The sequence below is a fragment of the Charadrius vociferus genome, unplaced genomic scaffold (genome assembly GCF_000708025.1).
Source record: "Charadrius vociferus isolate BGI_N301 unplaced genomic scaffold, ASM70802v2 scaffold32, whole genome shotgun sequence".
Classification (NCBI taxonomy): Eukaryota; Metazoa; Chordata; class Aves; order Charadriiformes; family Charadriidae; genus Charadrius; species Charadrius vociferus.
The window spans coordinates 11933027-11946322 of NW_009647856.1; the positions used below are offsets into that span (position 1 = coordinate 11933027).

At 39.3% G+C, this 13296-nt stretch overlaps 1 protein-coding gene across 1 annotated transcript in view; it reads left to right on the plus strand.

Annotated features, from left to right (window-relative positions):
- Window positions 1-184: 184 nt before the first annotated feature.
- Window positions 185-13296, plus strand: part of LRGUK (leucine-rich repeats and guanylate kinase domain containing) — a 52063-nt gene continuing 38951 nt past the window's right edge. Inside the window, exons 1-7 of the mRNA XM_009883019.1 lie at window positions 185-412; window positions 1577-1684; window positions 2353-2434; window positions 3478-3578; window positions 4315-4396; window positions 7619-7743; window positions 11179-11322. Of these exons, the coding sequence (XP_009881321.1) occupies window positions 185-412; window positions 1577-1684; window positions 2353-2434; window positions 3478-3578; window positions 4315-4396; window positions 7619-7743; window positions 11179-11322 (870 nt within the window). The remainder of the gene's footprint in view (window positions 413-1576; window positions 1685-2352; window positions 2435-3477; window positions 3579-4314; window positions 4397-7618; window positions 7744-11178; window positions 11323-13296) is intronic.

The window sequence follows — 13296 nt, forward strand, 5'->3', positions numbered from 1 at the left end:
TGGCGGGGCGGTGTGGCGCGAATCCCCGCCCCCGCGGGGGGAGTGGCGTTTCTCCCGTCACCATGACAACAGGGGAAGCAAACAAGATGGCGGCGGCCCGGTCGGAGGGGTGATGGAGCGGTGCGCGAGTGCCAAGCACCGATAGCGCAGCTCCCTCCGCCTTCCTCGCTCCTTATTACACCTCATGGCGGGGGGCGAGGAGAAGGGGGGAGAGGGCGACCTCGCTGAGCTGCTTCCCCCTTCTCACACCCCCCCGCAGCACCTCTCCCAGGGGGTCCCCGGGGAGCTGCCCCAGGACAGGCCCAGCCTGCGGCAGCCACAGCTCGGCCTGCCTCACCAAGAGGACAAGCAGGAGGAGGAGGAGGAGGATGCTGAAGAGGAAGAGGAGGAGGCGGCGGCACAGCGCACAGAGGTTCAGCTCAGTGTCCCCCCAGCCATGTGGGGAGGGGTGTGCTCGTGAGGGGAGAGCCCTTTCCCTCCTCATCACTCACTGTAGTGGTGGGGGAAAGGAGGAGGAGATGATGGGGGCACCAGGTAGTGATTTCTCATTTCCCCAAAGAGGGGAGAGGCTGGTTTGGTCTGTTTCCCCTCACTTCCCACTTCTACCTTGTTTTAGGGTCCTATCCATCCCCATGGTGGCCAGGAGTGCCCCTCTCTTGCCTTGCTATGTAAAGACTAAGAATAAGTTGGCATATAGATGGCCAAATTAAACCCATTTCCTGTTTATATGCCCAGCCCTGAGATTCAATAACCCCTCTGGACCCAAGTGAATTTTTCCTCTCTGCTCTGCTGGGCTCTGAAGTGTCCACTGCCGCATTATCACCTCTTATTTTTACCTAGTGGAAATGCATCTGTAGTCTCCATTGCTATAACGCAAAGGTGCTATAATTTAGATGATTACCATTTGCAACATTATTTATCTTGGTCCCTAGATTATCAATTGTTCTGTGACTTCTCCAAGCTCATAGGAATTTCACAAGCCATTGGCTTATTTTCTCATTAAACCTACGCAGTGGTTCATTAGTGCCATCTGTCAAGTACCCTCTTTGGCAAAGATTGTTCTCTGAAGAGTAGCGCTAGCTGCTCATGCTGAACAAATTTAAAGGGCCTCCAATAACGTGCATATTGGGGTACAACACTGGGGTTATGTTAGTGCTGATTTGCTGAGATGTTAACATCCATAATCAATGTGAGTTTCATGGCTCAACATCTCTGGAAGCAGGTCCTGTTTAGAGCTCTGCATTTAAACCATAATGTAAAAAACAATTACTCGCCAAAAAATGTTGGCCTTTTAAAATGTATAGAGCTAATATGTGACATCTTTCTATTTATCTGTTTCAAGGGCTGTATTCATCATTTTTCCTAATGTGTAGTGCCTTGGTAGGGTGATGGAGCACTGAAAGCAGCGTTTGATTGAAGACTTTTATTAAACTCTGTTCCCGGTTGCATCCCAAGCAGCCCCCAGATTCTACCGAGTGTGGAATTTCGTTTCATAAATCTCCCCTTAATCCATTCCTGTCCCTCTCCCCCATCCCCCCCCCCCCCCGCTCCCTCCCTCCTTCCTGGTATTTTATAGGGTCAGTCTGATGGAGTGTTGGATGAAGACACTGTGGCTGAGGGACTCCACAAGCTGGGGCGCTCAGCCCCTGGGACTGAATATGTTTATCTTAATCTGTCGCTTTCGGTAAGTATAAGCAAAGAACATCATTATAAAGTGCTTCTCTGCTCAAAGGTTTCCTCTTTTTAACAGCAAATAGCTGGTCTAGTAACAAAATTTCAAGAGGCGGATTTTTGCCTCTCCCTGTCAATGCCATTTAATGTACATGGGACTTTTGACAAGTCACAGCATGGCGCCTGCTGACAACTGCCATATCGGTATTGGGTTTTTTTTTCATTTAGTAGCAACAGCAGTAAGATTTTTCTTTACCCAGTCTTCAGGTGTGAAAATGTATCTTCCTGCTTCAGCCAGCTGGAGAAAAAATAGAGGAACATGCTAAACACCTGAGAATGCTGCATTAATTGTCCCTTCAGAAAGTTAAAATGGTTGTGTCTTTTTAAAGATTACTTGCTGCCACTCTGTATTCTATGCAGCCTTGTTTTTCTGGCATTTTTCCTAGCTTCAGCTATCTCTCCTAGTTGTGTTTTCGAGTCTTCTTTTGACATTTTCGCCATTCATGGCTGGTCTACAGGTCTGACATCACTTTCTGTATATGTCATCCTGTTCTGACACATCCAGCTGGAGGGACCTTGGGGCACCTCTTCAATGTCTCCTGCTACTGTGTATCTCTTGAGAAAGTGGGTGTTACACCTAGTTATTAAAGTTATTGCAGTCTTTTTGCTTTATTTTTCCAGGGTCGTGAGTTAAGTGACATTAACATTCTCTCCAGATATGTTCACTTACAGAAGCTGGAACTTTCATATAATAAAATTAATGGTATGTAGTAAATACACTAGTAAATTCTTGGGTTGTGAAATCATTTAAGATGAGAAATGCACTGTACCATGCAGCTTTAATATCACAAAGCCTGGTCTATGTTTTAATGGTGTAACTACTCCAGCTCTGCAGAATGAGGTGATGGCTAGATCTTCTTGAGAATGATGTATGGACCATTCAGACAGCTGCACCAGCATATGCCTATCAGTGGGAACATGGAAATTATTGTCCAGTTTATTATCCAAAGATAAAATGAAAGCAAGCGTGTCAATACATGGTTAAGGTTGAGATTTTTACATGTGTAGATGTCACAATATTTAAAATTACGTCTGCTACAATTTTCCCAGCCTTGGGTTTTCCTTTGTCAAGGTTTCCTATTGGTGACAAAGTGTAAAAAATTATATCCTGGGTTTAGAAAGGTAACAAATGGAGACTGGGGTAAACTCCACCATCTTCTCCCCCCCTCCCTCTCCCTCCTACTCCCCAACTAATTTTTTAATTTAACATCAAAAGGAATAAGCTGTGATGGGCAACCTGTTGCATTATTTCTCTCAAATTCGTGTCACTGGAGGTGCTGGAGCCCAGTAATAGCAGCACTGTTGTAATGCAGCGCTGCTCCGTGCTCATTTTGCTAACAGTTTGTGTGTGAAGGCTAGGTCTGAACAGAGCAGGGACTTTTCCATAACAACTAGTCTTTTAGTCTTCAGTAGTAGCCTAAATACTTTTCTCCACTAATTAATAAGTTAAGACAGAGGTAGTCTCTGTCTTAATAAAACTATATTCTGGCTTACAGATAAGTCAGTTTACATAACGGAAATTTAATGTAGAACTTGAATATTCTTTGTGTTTTAGAAACCATCCTTTTTTTCTAGTAGGAGGTGTTAAGGTATCTGATTTCTGCATTTCAAACATCACTTTCTAAATGCGTAACTGCAAATTGATTCTTGATTGCTGTCGGACATAATTATTACATTTTGACATGATGATCTCTGCACTTATCTATGCATTCATGTACAGGATTTAACATTTTGTTTTGTTACTAGATCTTTCTTGTGTCAGTCACATGCCTTACTTACTAGAACTGAATGCTTCCAACAATGAATTGACTACATATTTTGTTTTTAAACCACCTAAAAATCTCAAGGTAAGTTGCAAAAAATGCATTTTATACATTTAAAATCAAAACGGTTTTCTAAATCAAACTTAGACATTGTATTTGGACATGTGCAAAAGCAAATTTTTGTGCTTTCCTTAGTCTTCTTTCTTACATCTTTTGACATTTTAATAGCTTTTCTGAATGTTTTGGTATTTTACACTGCACGTTTCAGTCTTTTCTGTCACACTCTGAACCCTGGCATGCCACAGTAATGTGTATTGTACAGCTAACTGTTCTAGCCAGAGGTAAATACAGCCAGAGTTTTTTCCTTGCTTGTTGAATTCATCAGACCTTTAGTGGGATAAGTTCTTGCCTTTCAAATTGACTGGTGCCAGTCATTATTGTGAAACAAATACTTAAAGTGTAGCTGTGTGCTCGTCTTCCCTTTGCTGTTGTTTTCTTGTTGCCCACTTTGGGCTATAAAAAGCAGGAGGTTGTTTTGAAATACAACCTTTATGTATTCCTCTGTCTTCTCTGTTAGTTTTTTTGCTATGTATGCACAATGACAGGACCATTAATGATAATGTTGCTGGAAGAATGTATAGTTTTGGAAGTTCCCAAAATGTGAATTCTATCTGTGCCTTTCTGTTTGTGTCCCCATATTAATGATCTTATTTCTTCCACACCCTTAATTGCAAGTTTAATGTAACAGCCCTTTAGTTTCACAATACAGCTGTAAGTGCTGAGGTAAAAAAACCCAACTTTCTGTTTCCTTTTTTCTTAGGAAGTAGATTTTTCATACAATCAAATACCTAAAATGCAAGATTTGTCAGCATACCAGTCACTTACTAAACTCTTGCTGGATTGTATCCTTTACGGAAACCTGAATGGGAGAAAAGTTTGTTTGCTTTCTGAACAGCTGTTTGCTTCAAACAGATACCTGTTTTCTTTGTATTTTTCCTTCATGTCAGTTTTGTCTTTAGAAGCAAGATTAAGCACTCTAATTCTGGTGGTGAAACTGATCTTAATTTACTTAAGCATGCCTGGTGTTACAGGTATTTGTGTATACATGTAAGGTATTAGCCTGCTAGAGGAACACAAAACCCGCTCCAGTTTGCATCATGTAAAACTGAAAAACTGACATGTCACACTGTCTTTGCTTGGCAGAGGTAATAAATAATCCCAGTATTTTCATATAAGAAAGGTTAATAGGAAATCAGCTTGGAACACTAAGCTCCCTTAAATGAAAAAGATGCATGTTGTTTCATCTTAGACATAGCTAATTACGCAGGGACTGTAGAGGCTCTGTGGAGGACAAGGCCACTTAATGACAATGAAGAGAATGTTTCAGGGAGAGAAACCTCCCTGGAGTATGCTGTGTTCTGCTCCCCACCTTCCACGCTCTCACTGTGCTACCCGCTTCGTCGGATTAGAAACACTGTTCTGGCAGAAATCAGTTAAACGTGAACTTGCAGATTACGTTTCTTCATTGATTACTTCTCCAAGGCTGTCCATACGACTCTTAGTCTCCCTAAAGATTCTCCTGTGCTTTTCTGAGAGGTCTTCTGTAGTTCCATGTTGACGTGCTGCCTTACTTACAATTGCTTCCCGAGGGCTTGTGAACCTTTCCGTTTTGCCTCATAAATTGCATCTTGATTTTCTGCTCTCTGAAAAGGAGAAGACAGCAGGCTGTTGCAGTTTTTTCTCTGTCTCTTTTTCTTGAAGTAGCCCATTACCAAACGATATTAATACAATGCCTTTTTCATGTAGGAGCAGATAAAGCATTTGCAGGGTGTCCAGGTTACGTTATTCACACGTTTTACAAGGTGTGCAGGTGACACGATTCTTGTCAGAAAATGGCATTGAGACACCATCCCTTTGCAATTCTAATTTTCCACTGCAGAGCTAAAACCATACAGCAAAATGAAAAGGAAAAAAAAAAAGATCAGAGATTTGTATTGTGGATCTGAATCAGTATTTTTTCATTTGGTTTCAATGCAGCAGCGTGCTGTCTTCAATTTCTTCATTTGTCGATGAAGATGCCATTGAATTGGGGAGAAAAACTGTTTCATGCATACAGTTGCAATGGACCTCTCTGAAATACAGGAAAATGAGTGCAGAATTTAGAAGTGCAGAATTTAGAATAGCAAAGTGGCACTGTTCCTAACCCATGTCAAGCACTCCTCACTGAAGACATGGCAGACAAAACAAGCTGTTCTTTGTAATCTTAAAGGAAAATACTATATTAAATATCAGGCAGTAGCAGAAATGTTTGGCGTGCATTTCTTGTTGACAGTAACTAAGCATTTCTTACCATATTTAAGTGAATTATGATGCAGATGGTAAGGTCATTGTAACTTTTTTCTGACAGGTGCACACACAAGCACACCTGACAGGTTTATAAATGAGTTTTCAAGGAGGAAACTGCCCAAACCAAAAAGGGAGACAGCTTGGGCAATAATATCTGACAAAGCATTATAGTGAGTCATTAAAAGTCTAAAACTGATTGTATTAGCTTTTTAGTGCTGAGCAATTTGCTGCCTCATATTGATGCTTATGGCTTTAACAATATTTTTTCCTCGCCAAAACTTTTTCTCCCCAGTTGAAAGAGAAGCAGTTCCATTTTGTATGCAAATCAATGAATATCTGTCAAATATCAGTGCATGTGGATGGTTTTGGTTTCTTTTCTAAAATGACAGAGACAGCCTAGTGTGAGGTCCTACAAAAAGATAAATCTGTGCTTACTAGCTCATTTCTCCTCCTCTCCTTCACCATCTTGGCCTGCGAGTGTAGAACTGAGGTAGTGTATAATTAAGTCCCTATGTAGGAGCACAGTTAGGGAAAAAACAGAGTTAGGTCACAGTTATTACAGAGCATTCTGTTATCCCTGGCTAAGCTTACATTTTGTTTGGTTACAATGTCATTCAGGCTGAGAGAAAAAAATCCTGTCCACTGCCTGGTAAGACTAGAAGCATGAATGAAAACTCACTTGTCCCTCTTTTCAGGCAGAGTTCATTCTCTCAAATCAATTAAAAATGTTTTCTTCTGTGATTGCCTAAAGGCATTTCTCCGTGTCCTGCATATTCTGGCTATTTTTTTTTTTTTTTCAGTTATATTTCTTGGGGTTTTTATGTGACTAGTTCCAGCTTGGACACTTAGAATACGAGTGCAAATCTTCTTGCCTAACTTCAGTCACCAAACAATTCTATGCCCAGATCAGAGTTGTCTGATTTCAGTGCAGTGGAGAGATACAGAGTCAGGTACCTCTGCAGTTCATCCCCTTGTAAGACAGCAATCAGACATAGCTTGTTGTCAAAGGAAACCTGCTTTGTTTGAGGAATCTGGGTAGTTATGTTAATGCTGAAGTTTGCAGAGAGAAATCCTTACTACTTTTACTGCTGCTTTTGAGTTGAATGTTAAATTAAAATACACTTTCCCCTTTCAGTACAGATGGCCAGTATAGAACAGGTATAATTTAGAGTGAAATAGCCCCATATAGTACTATCATCTGTTATTACTTGGATAATTTGTGTATAATGCTTGGAGGTCAAGGTCAGCCATGTTAAGTACTCCATAAATGTAAAAAGATCGCACGTTCCTCTGATGACTCAGCCACGTGCCTGTATTCTACAGATGATCTACCATGCCTGGTGCCCAGTTAAAGTCAAAGACCTAAAGACCCCTATGTTTTAGCCTGCATGTATGCATCTGATGAGAAGACTAGAGATTTACAGCAGAGTTTTCCAAGATGCTGGTAACGTAGTTCCTTCCCTGCACTCCTGTTCCCTCATTTCCACTACTTTCTTGATTTACCACCAGTCCAGTTACACCAGCTTGAAGGGCTGCTCTGTAAACCAGGTCACAAAAACAATATCTGAGTAAAAAAGCTATGTCAGTCAAACAAGGAGGCAGTAAGCTTCCGAAAGGGCTGGGTGTGAGCAGCTGGGATGTTGAACTCCTTAGCATGAAACATTTGATGTCCAGTTCCCCATATCATAAAATTCAGCTCCATTGGCTAAGTTAGCAACTAATTATTGCTCATGTTTTGTGTTCGGTTATTTTCCTTACATGCAAAAACCTCTGTGTAGTTAATAACATAGCGGAGATAAGAGGACTGGAGAAGTGTCACAGTCTGACTCATCTCAGTTTGTCACACAACAGACTCATTGCAATCAGTGGCCTTGAGAACTTACCTATCAAAATACTCAATCTGGTAAGAAAGAAGTAATTCTAGTTGTTTGGCTGTCTGTCTTTTATCAATATATTAATGCCTTAATAAATGTGAAGGTAATTACATAACAAATTTTCAGAGATATGTGTAATACTGGACAGGTTTTTTTATTAATACAGGATCATAGAACGATGTAGGTTAGAAGGGAGCTGTGAAGGTCATCTGATCCAGCTTCCTGCTCAAAGCAGAGCCGTCTTCAGCAGAGGTTGCTCAATGCCTTGTCCAGCTGGATTTTTAATTTCTGCAAAGATATTTTGCATTTGCTCTGGGGAGGTTTCGTTGTTGCTTAGGTGTTGTGTAAGAAGTTACACACTGTTCAAGTCCCACAATGAAGATTTTATTTAAAAGTACATTTTCTCATAAAGTTGCATCCCTGATAGCAGTGGGCTAGGACGGGACAGGGAAAAGCGAGGACTGAGAAGCCTGCATTCATTTTAGAAAATAAATCATTTGCTGTGCTAGTCTGATATATCATTAAAGGATCTTTGTTTCAGTTTTAAGAATTTTCTAATGAGATTGGAAGCTTTCCATTGCCAGCTTTGCATCAAGATATCTAGGGTATGTTTGTTTAAATACAACATTTCTAGGTTGCATTTCTAGATGCTTTAGTGGGATTTATCATACCTGGCTTCAGATTTCTGCAGTGTAGACAACTGCACGTGAGCTAGTTGTTCTCCAGAGGAGAGAAACGGACGCTTAAAATATTTCATTATTCTGATCCAGCTGCTGACAGCTACATTAACACAAGATGCATCAGGCCTTGGAAGCCCCTGTTTCTCTCTGTTGGTTATGAAGATAGCCAAGCATAACTAGCCCAGATATAGACCCCTTTCTGTCAATGCCTACACTTGTTTGCGTGCATCTTGCTCTTTTACAGGTCTTGGGAAGGCATTTATCTGTGTTCCTCAGCTCCATGTTTGTAAAATGTCCTTAATAATACCAACGGTTTCTTCTAAATTGTTTCAAGATACTTGATAGGAAGAGTTGTCAACATAGAGGTTGCACAGAAACGCAAGCCAAAACTGGTTTTAATGCAATTCAGTTGGTATAAAATACAACAGGCTACTTCTTAATAGGTTTTACTTTGTAATAGTAACTTAAAAATATTTAATGGGACTTTAAAAATGAGTACCAAAAAACTATGCGTAGAAATATGCTCATATTTGCTACGTTAGTTTTAAGCACCTACATAAATATTTTAGGTAAAGTGAATGAATCCCTTATCAAGAATAGAAATATTCTTTTCCAATCCTTTTAAAATTTAAAGATTTTTCTTCTGTTCTGTAGTAATTGGAATAGAAAAGAGTAACTAAGGTCTGTACCCATCAAGGCCTGATTGGCCCTTGTACTTAATACTGCTTCGATATTCAGGAAAGGTATTCACATTTAAAAGTGGGCAGTAGTATGTTTTGAATAATATATTCAAATAATGTTCAGTAGCGTATTTTTAATATACTTACATTTCAGATATATAATGCCTTTGGTAGCTTCCAGTTATGCCCTTAGTGGCAATAAAACTGAATTTTGTCTCATTTTTAGTGGATAAGATTAACTCATGCCTAAATCATGTTTAAAGATTAAATCATGTCTAAAAGTTCTGAAATGAACTATAGGAGTATGACAGTCTGAGCTGACAGGAAGATCTTTAAATGCTTTCTTCAGGGAGAACTACAGTAAGTCGCTCAACCATTGTGCGCACTGATTTCCTCATGTTAAAAGGCCTAATAATCATTCTGTTAGTCGTGGTTATCTGCTCTGTAAAATGTTTTGGAGGTTGTGTTAACAGCTAAACCTTATTAATATGGACGTGTTCTTCAGTTTTGGTTCTTATATGCTGATATTAGCATTTATACAACTGCTTGTCTTTTTTAATTAGCAAAGTAGATAGTCATGTGGAAATTATGTAAATAGACAGATTTTAGCATAGCATTTTCTTTTACTAATTAGAATAAAATGCAGTTCTTTTTTTTCATGGGAACAGTCATCCCCTCTCTTCCCATTGATTCAGCTTTCTTTTCCATTTTCCCTTGAGCTTTTTAGGTTGAAAGAGTAGTAAGGTCTGAAGTTTGGAAGAAAGGCTTCAAAAACTGTAAATACTGCCTAGCTGTACCAGAAAGCCTTTATTCTGCTTATGTTTGCAAAAAAAAAATAAGCAGCGCAGCTCTAATGAACTGGACTCTTAGGAATTTTATGCTTTGCAAAAAAAGGATCTCTACACAAATCCCTTTTGTTTACAGAATTTTATGTGCACCTCTTGCGTCGCATTTTGCAACTAGAGCTCTAAGCTGTATCCTATGAAACAGAGGTCTAACGAATAACAGGAAGAGAAGAGAGAGCCTCCATGCTATTAATAACCTAATTAAACATTTAAAAGTCAGGAAAAATGTCAAGGACAGACAACTGGATTAACATTAGAGTCAGCTGGCTTATTTATTTCAATAGTTCCTAAATATTTATTAATAGAATATGAGGCTCTAAGCTTTCAGCACAAGGTGATGCTGATGGAAAAATATAACTTGCAAGGTTATACAGAAAGAATCATGGTGAGAGGCCATCTGGGTATGTGTGGCCACTGGGACAAAGATAAGTATAGAACCTAGCACGTTATACCTGTTTGGAGTTTGTAGCAGAAATGAGGATATGATTTGTGAGGCCCTGAGAAATGAAGCTACCTGGTGTCCAGCAATTAATGTAGGACTTCTATCTTGTACTTTCTTTGGAAGGAATGCAAAACAATGATAGTTGGGTATGAGTTCTCAAAAGCTTGGGTCATTTCTTGTGTTAGAATCTAGATGAACTTACAATAAGGTGGGTTTGGGTTTTTTTCTTCTAACATTCCTAGGCATGCTGTCACTGACCGTAAATAAAGTCTGCCTTCACTTAGTATGCATTAAGATGAACTTGTGTATCCTAGAGATATTTTTATAGGCTGCCTGCAGTCCAAAGACGACAGTACTGTATTGTTCTAATTTAATAGTTTCATTATTTATTCTGTAATCATAAGTGTAAATATAACCATGATTACAGAGGGAAATTCTATGTATTTATGTATATATATTCTATACTTTTATGTGCATATCTATTTTCTATATTTTGAGTTGGATACTGACAAGAGTATCCTTCAGGCAGTATCAGCTTTAAAAGAATGCTGGAGCTCTTTTTATTGCCGTTGTGTCTCGTTGCTGTTCAAGGTGAGTTGAAGACAAGTTAATCAGAAGATAGTTGATTCCTTTTTCCTTGAGCAGTATGGAAAGCTGTAGTATGTCATCTCAAGATGAAGATGGGGCTAATGCATAACAGGCCTATTTGTAACAGGATTCTCAATAATAAAGTGAACTCTTCTTCCTCAGGAATGTTGTAGAGTTCCTCCGTCTGTAGAATCTTATCAACAGTTCATATGCTTTCATTTCTTCTTAGAGCTTTAACCAGATTGACAAGATAACTGGGTTGGACAGCTTGAAAACTCTACAGAAGCTGGACCTATCTAGCAATAAAATATCTAGTCTAGAAGGCTTGGAGGAACATGATCTACTAGAGGTGGTCAACCTAGAGGCTAACCAGGTAGCATACTTAATATTGATTTCAGCTTTTTCTAAGAATGCATAATTTATTTTTTCTTCTGAAATTCAATCCCTTTAAGGCTTAATCAAAAAATCTTGCAGCACTGCAAGAAATGAGTATTAGAAAAGATGACATTTTTTCCTTTGGTGTTTCACTCCAGTACTGTTTCACGTGTTGATTGATAGTGTACTCCTCAGGCCTTATTTAATACCTCTAGATGGGTTTATCTTTATGTAGGTATCACTTCTGTAGTATTTAGTGCTCACATACATAAAGAACTAACAGTGCTCCCTTGAGTGGATAAGATAGGGATGAGTGTACAGCTTTTTCAGCTTGATTATTCTTGAGGATCTTTACTTACATCACAGCTTTTCCACTGCCAGGCCTCAGGAGGTTTTGCTAATATCTCTCAGCCCAATTTTATGACCACAGATTCTTCTGAGCTCTCAGCTGGAAACTTCCTGTAAGGCAGAACTGCGTGTACTCTGTTATAAAGTGGCTTTTGTTATGCAGCAGAGTTTTCACTGGATATACAGCGATACAATCCAAGTCATTTATATTTGAATCTTGAAACCCAAGCCATATATACATAATACTTTTGATACTGAGCTTCCAGGGTCCTTAACTGAAAAGACTGTCAATTCATGAATTGTTTTGACTTCAAAGATAGATCTGCATGTGAAAAAAAAAATATCTACGAAAATAAGAAATAAAAATATAAGTCAGGAACTGAACATTTTCTGTCCTTTTCCCACTTGCAAAATACACTTACAGGATTTCATTCAAGACACTATGAAGTCTTTTTCTCACACTGTGTTCAGGTTGACATTTAAAGGTACATCAATTGCACAAGACAGGAAACTAGCTAATAGTATGGTTGCTATTAGCATTAATAACACCATTTCCATTGCCTCATATAGTTTCCACTGTTCTTTACAGCACGCAAAAGCTATTAATTTTACCTCATCAAAATTTGCCTCTTTTAATGATGTTATTGAAACGGTTTAATGAGTCACCATTTTTTGAACATTTCCTTCTGAAGAATAATTTAAAGAGAATTCTAAGTAACTAACATAGAAAGATCTGAGTTACTTCAGCTCACTACCACCCAGAAAGATCTTAAATGCTTGATTTTTCAAAGATGGGCATGATAGATTTAGCTGCAAACCACATCTCTCATATACGTCTTCAGTGCTTTTCAAATGGTGACAGCTGACATTCTATGATTTATTTAGGAAACCCATCGAAATGACATTTAACTTGGTCAAAACTGTTCCACAGTGGGCTTCTTGTTATCTCAAAATGAATATTGGATAGGCTATGGTTGAGATTTAAGTTTTTAGACACTTTACAGAAGCTGAGTGTAAGTTAGGGATAGAATCTGAAGTCTTCTAGGTTCAGTCTTTCAGCAGTGGAGGAAAACCAGGTATCCTTACAAGGCAATTCATCCCATCCTACCATGAATCAGGTGACCTCTGGAACTGCCTCTGTCTGCTGATTATAAAGTGATGTTAAGCGACTGACTTGGGCTAACTTAACAGATGGCTAAAATGAGGTGACGTGAATTCCGTTTGACCCATTTTGTTTTAATTGAGAGCCTTACAACTGTTCGCTCAGGGTCCAGAACGAGTGCCTCTAGTGTGACTTTGACTAATCCCACAGTAACTTCTAATGCTTATCTGATGTGCCTGAGTGGAGCCAACCCAGGTTTCCTTTGTGGATAGATGAGACCCTTAAGTGGAATGCAGCACCCTCTGGACCCAGACAGCCAAGGACAACTCTGCTGATGCTTTTCAGTCAAGTGCTACAAGTTAGGCAGGATAAACTTGAGCTCCAGTGAAAAACTCGTAGAAGGAATTTTTTTTGCTAGTCAAGTGAAGCACGAATATAACTGTAGAATTGCCTCATTTAAGCACATCAGCCACATAAAAGCTAAATGCGTTGGGGCTTGACATTTGAAAGAACTGGAACCAC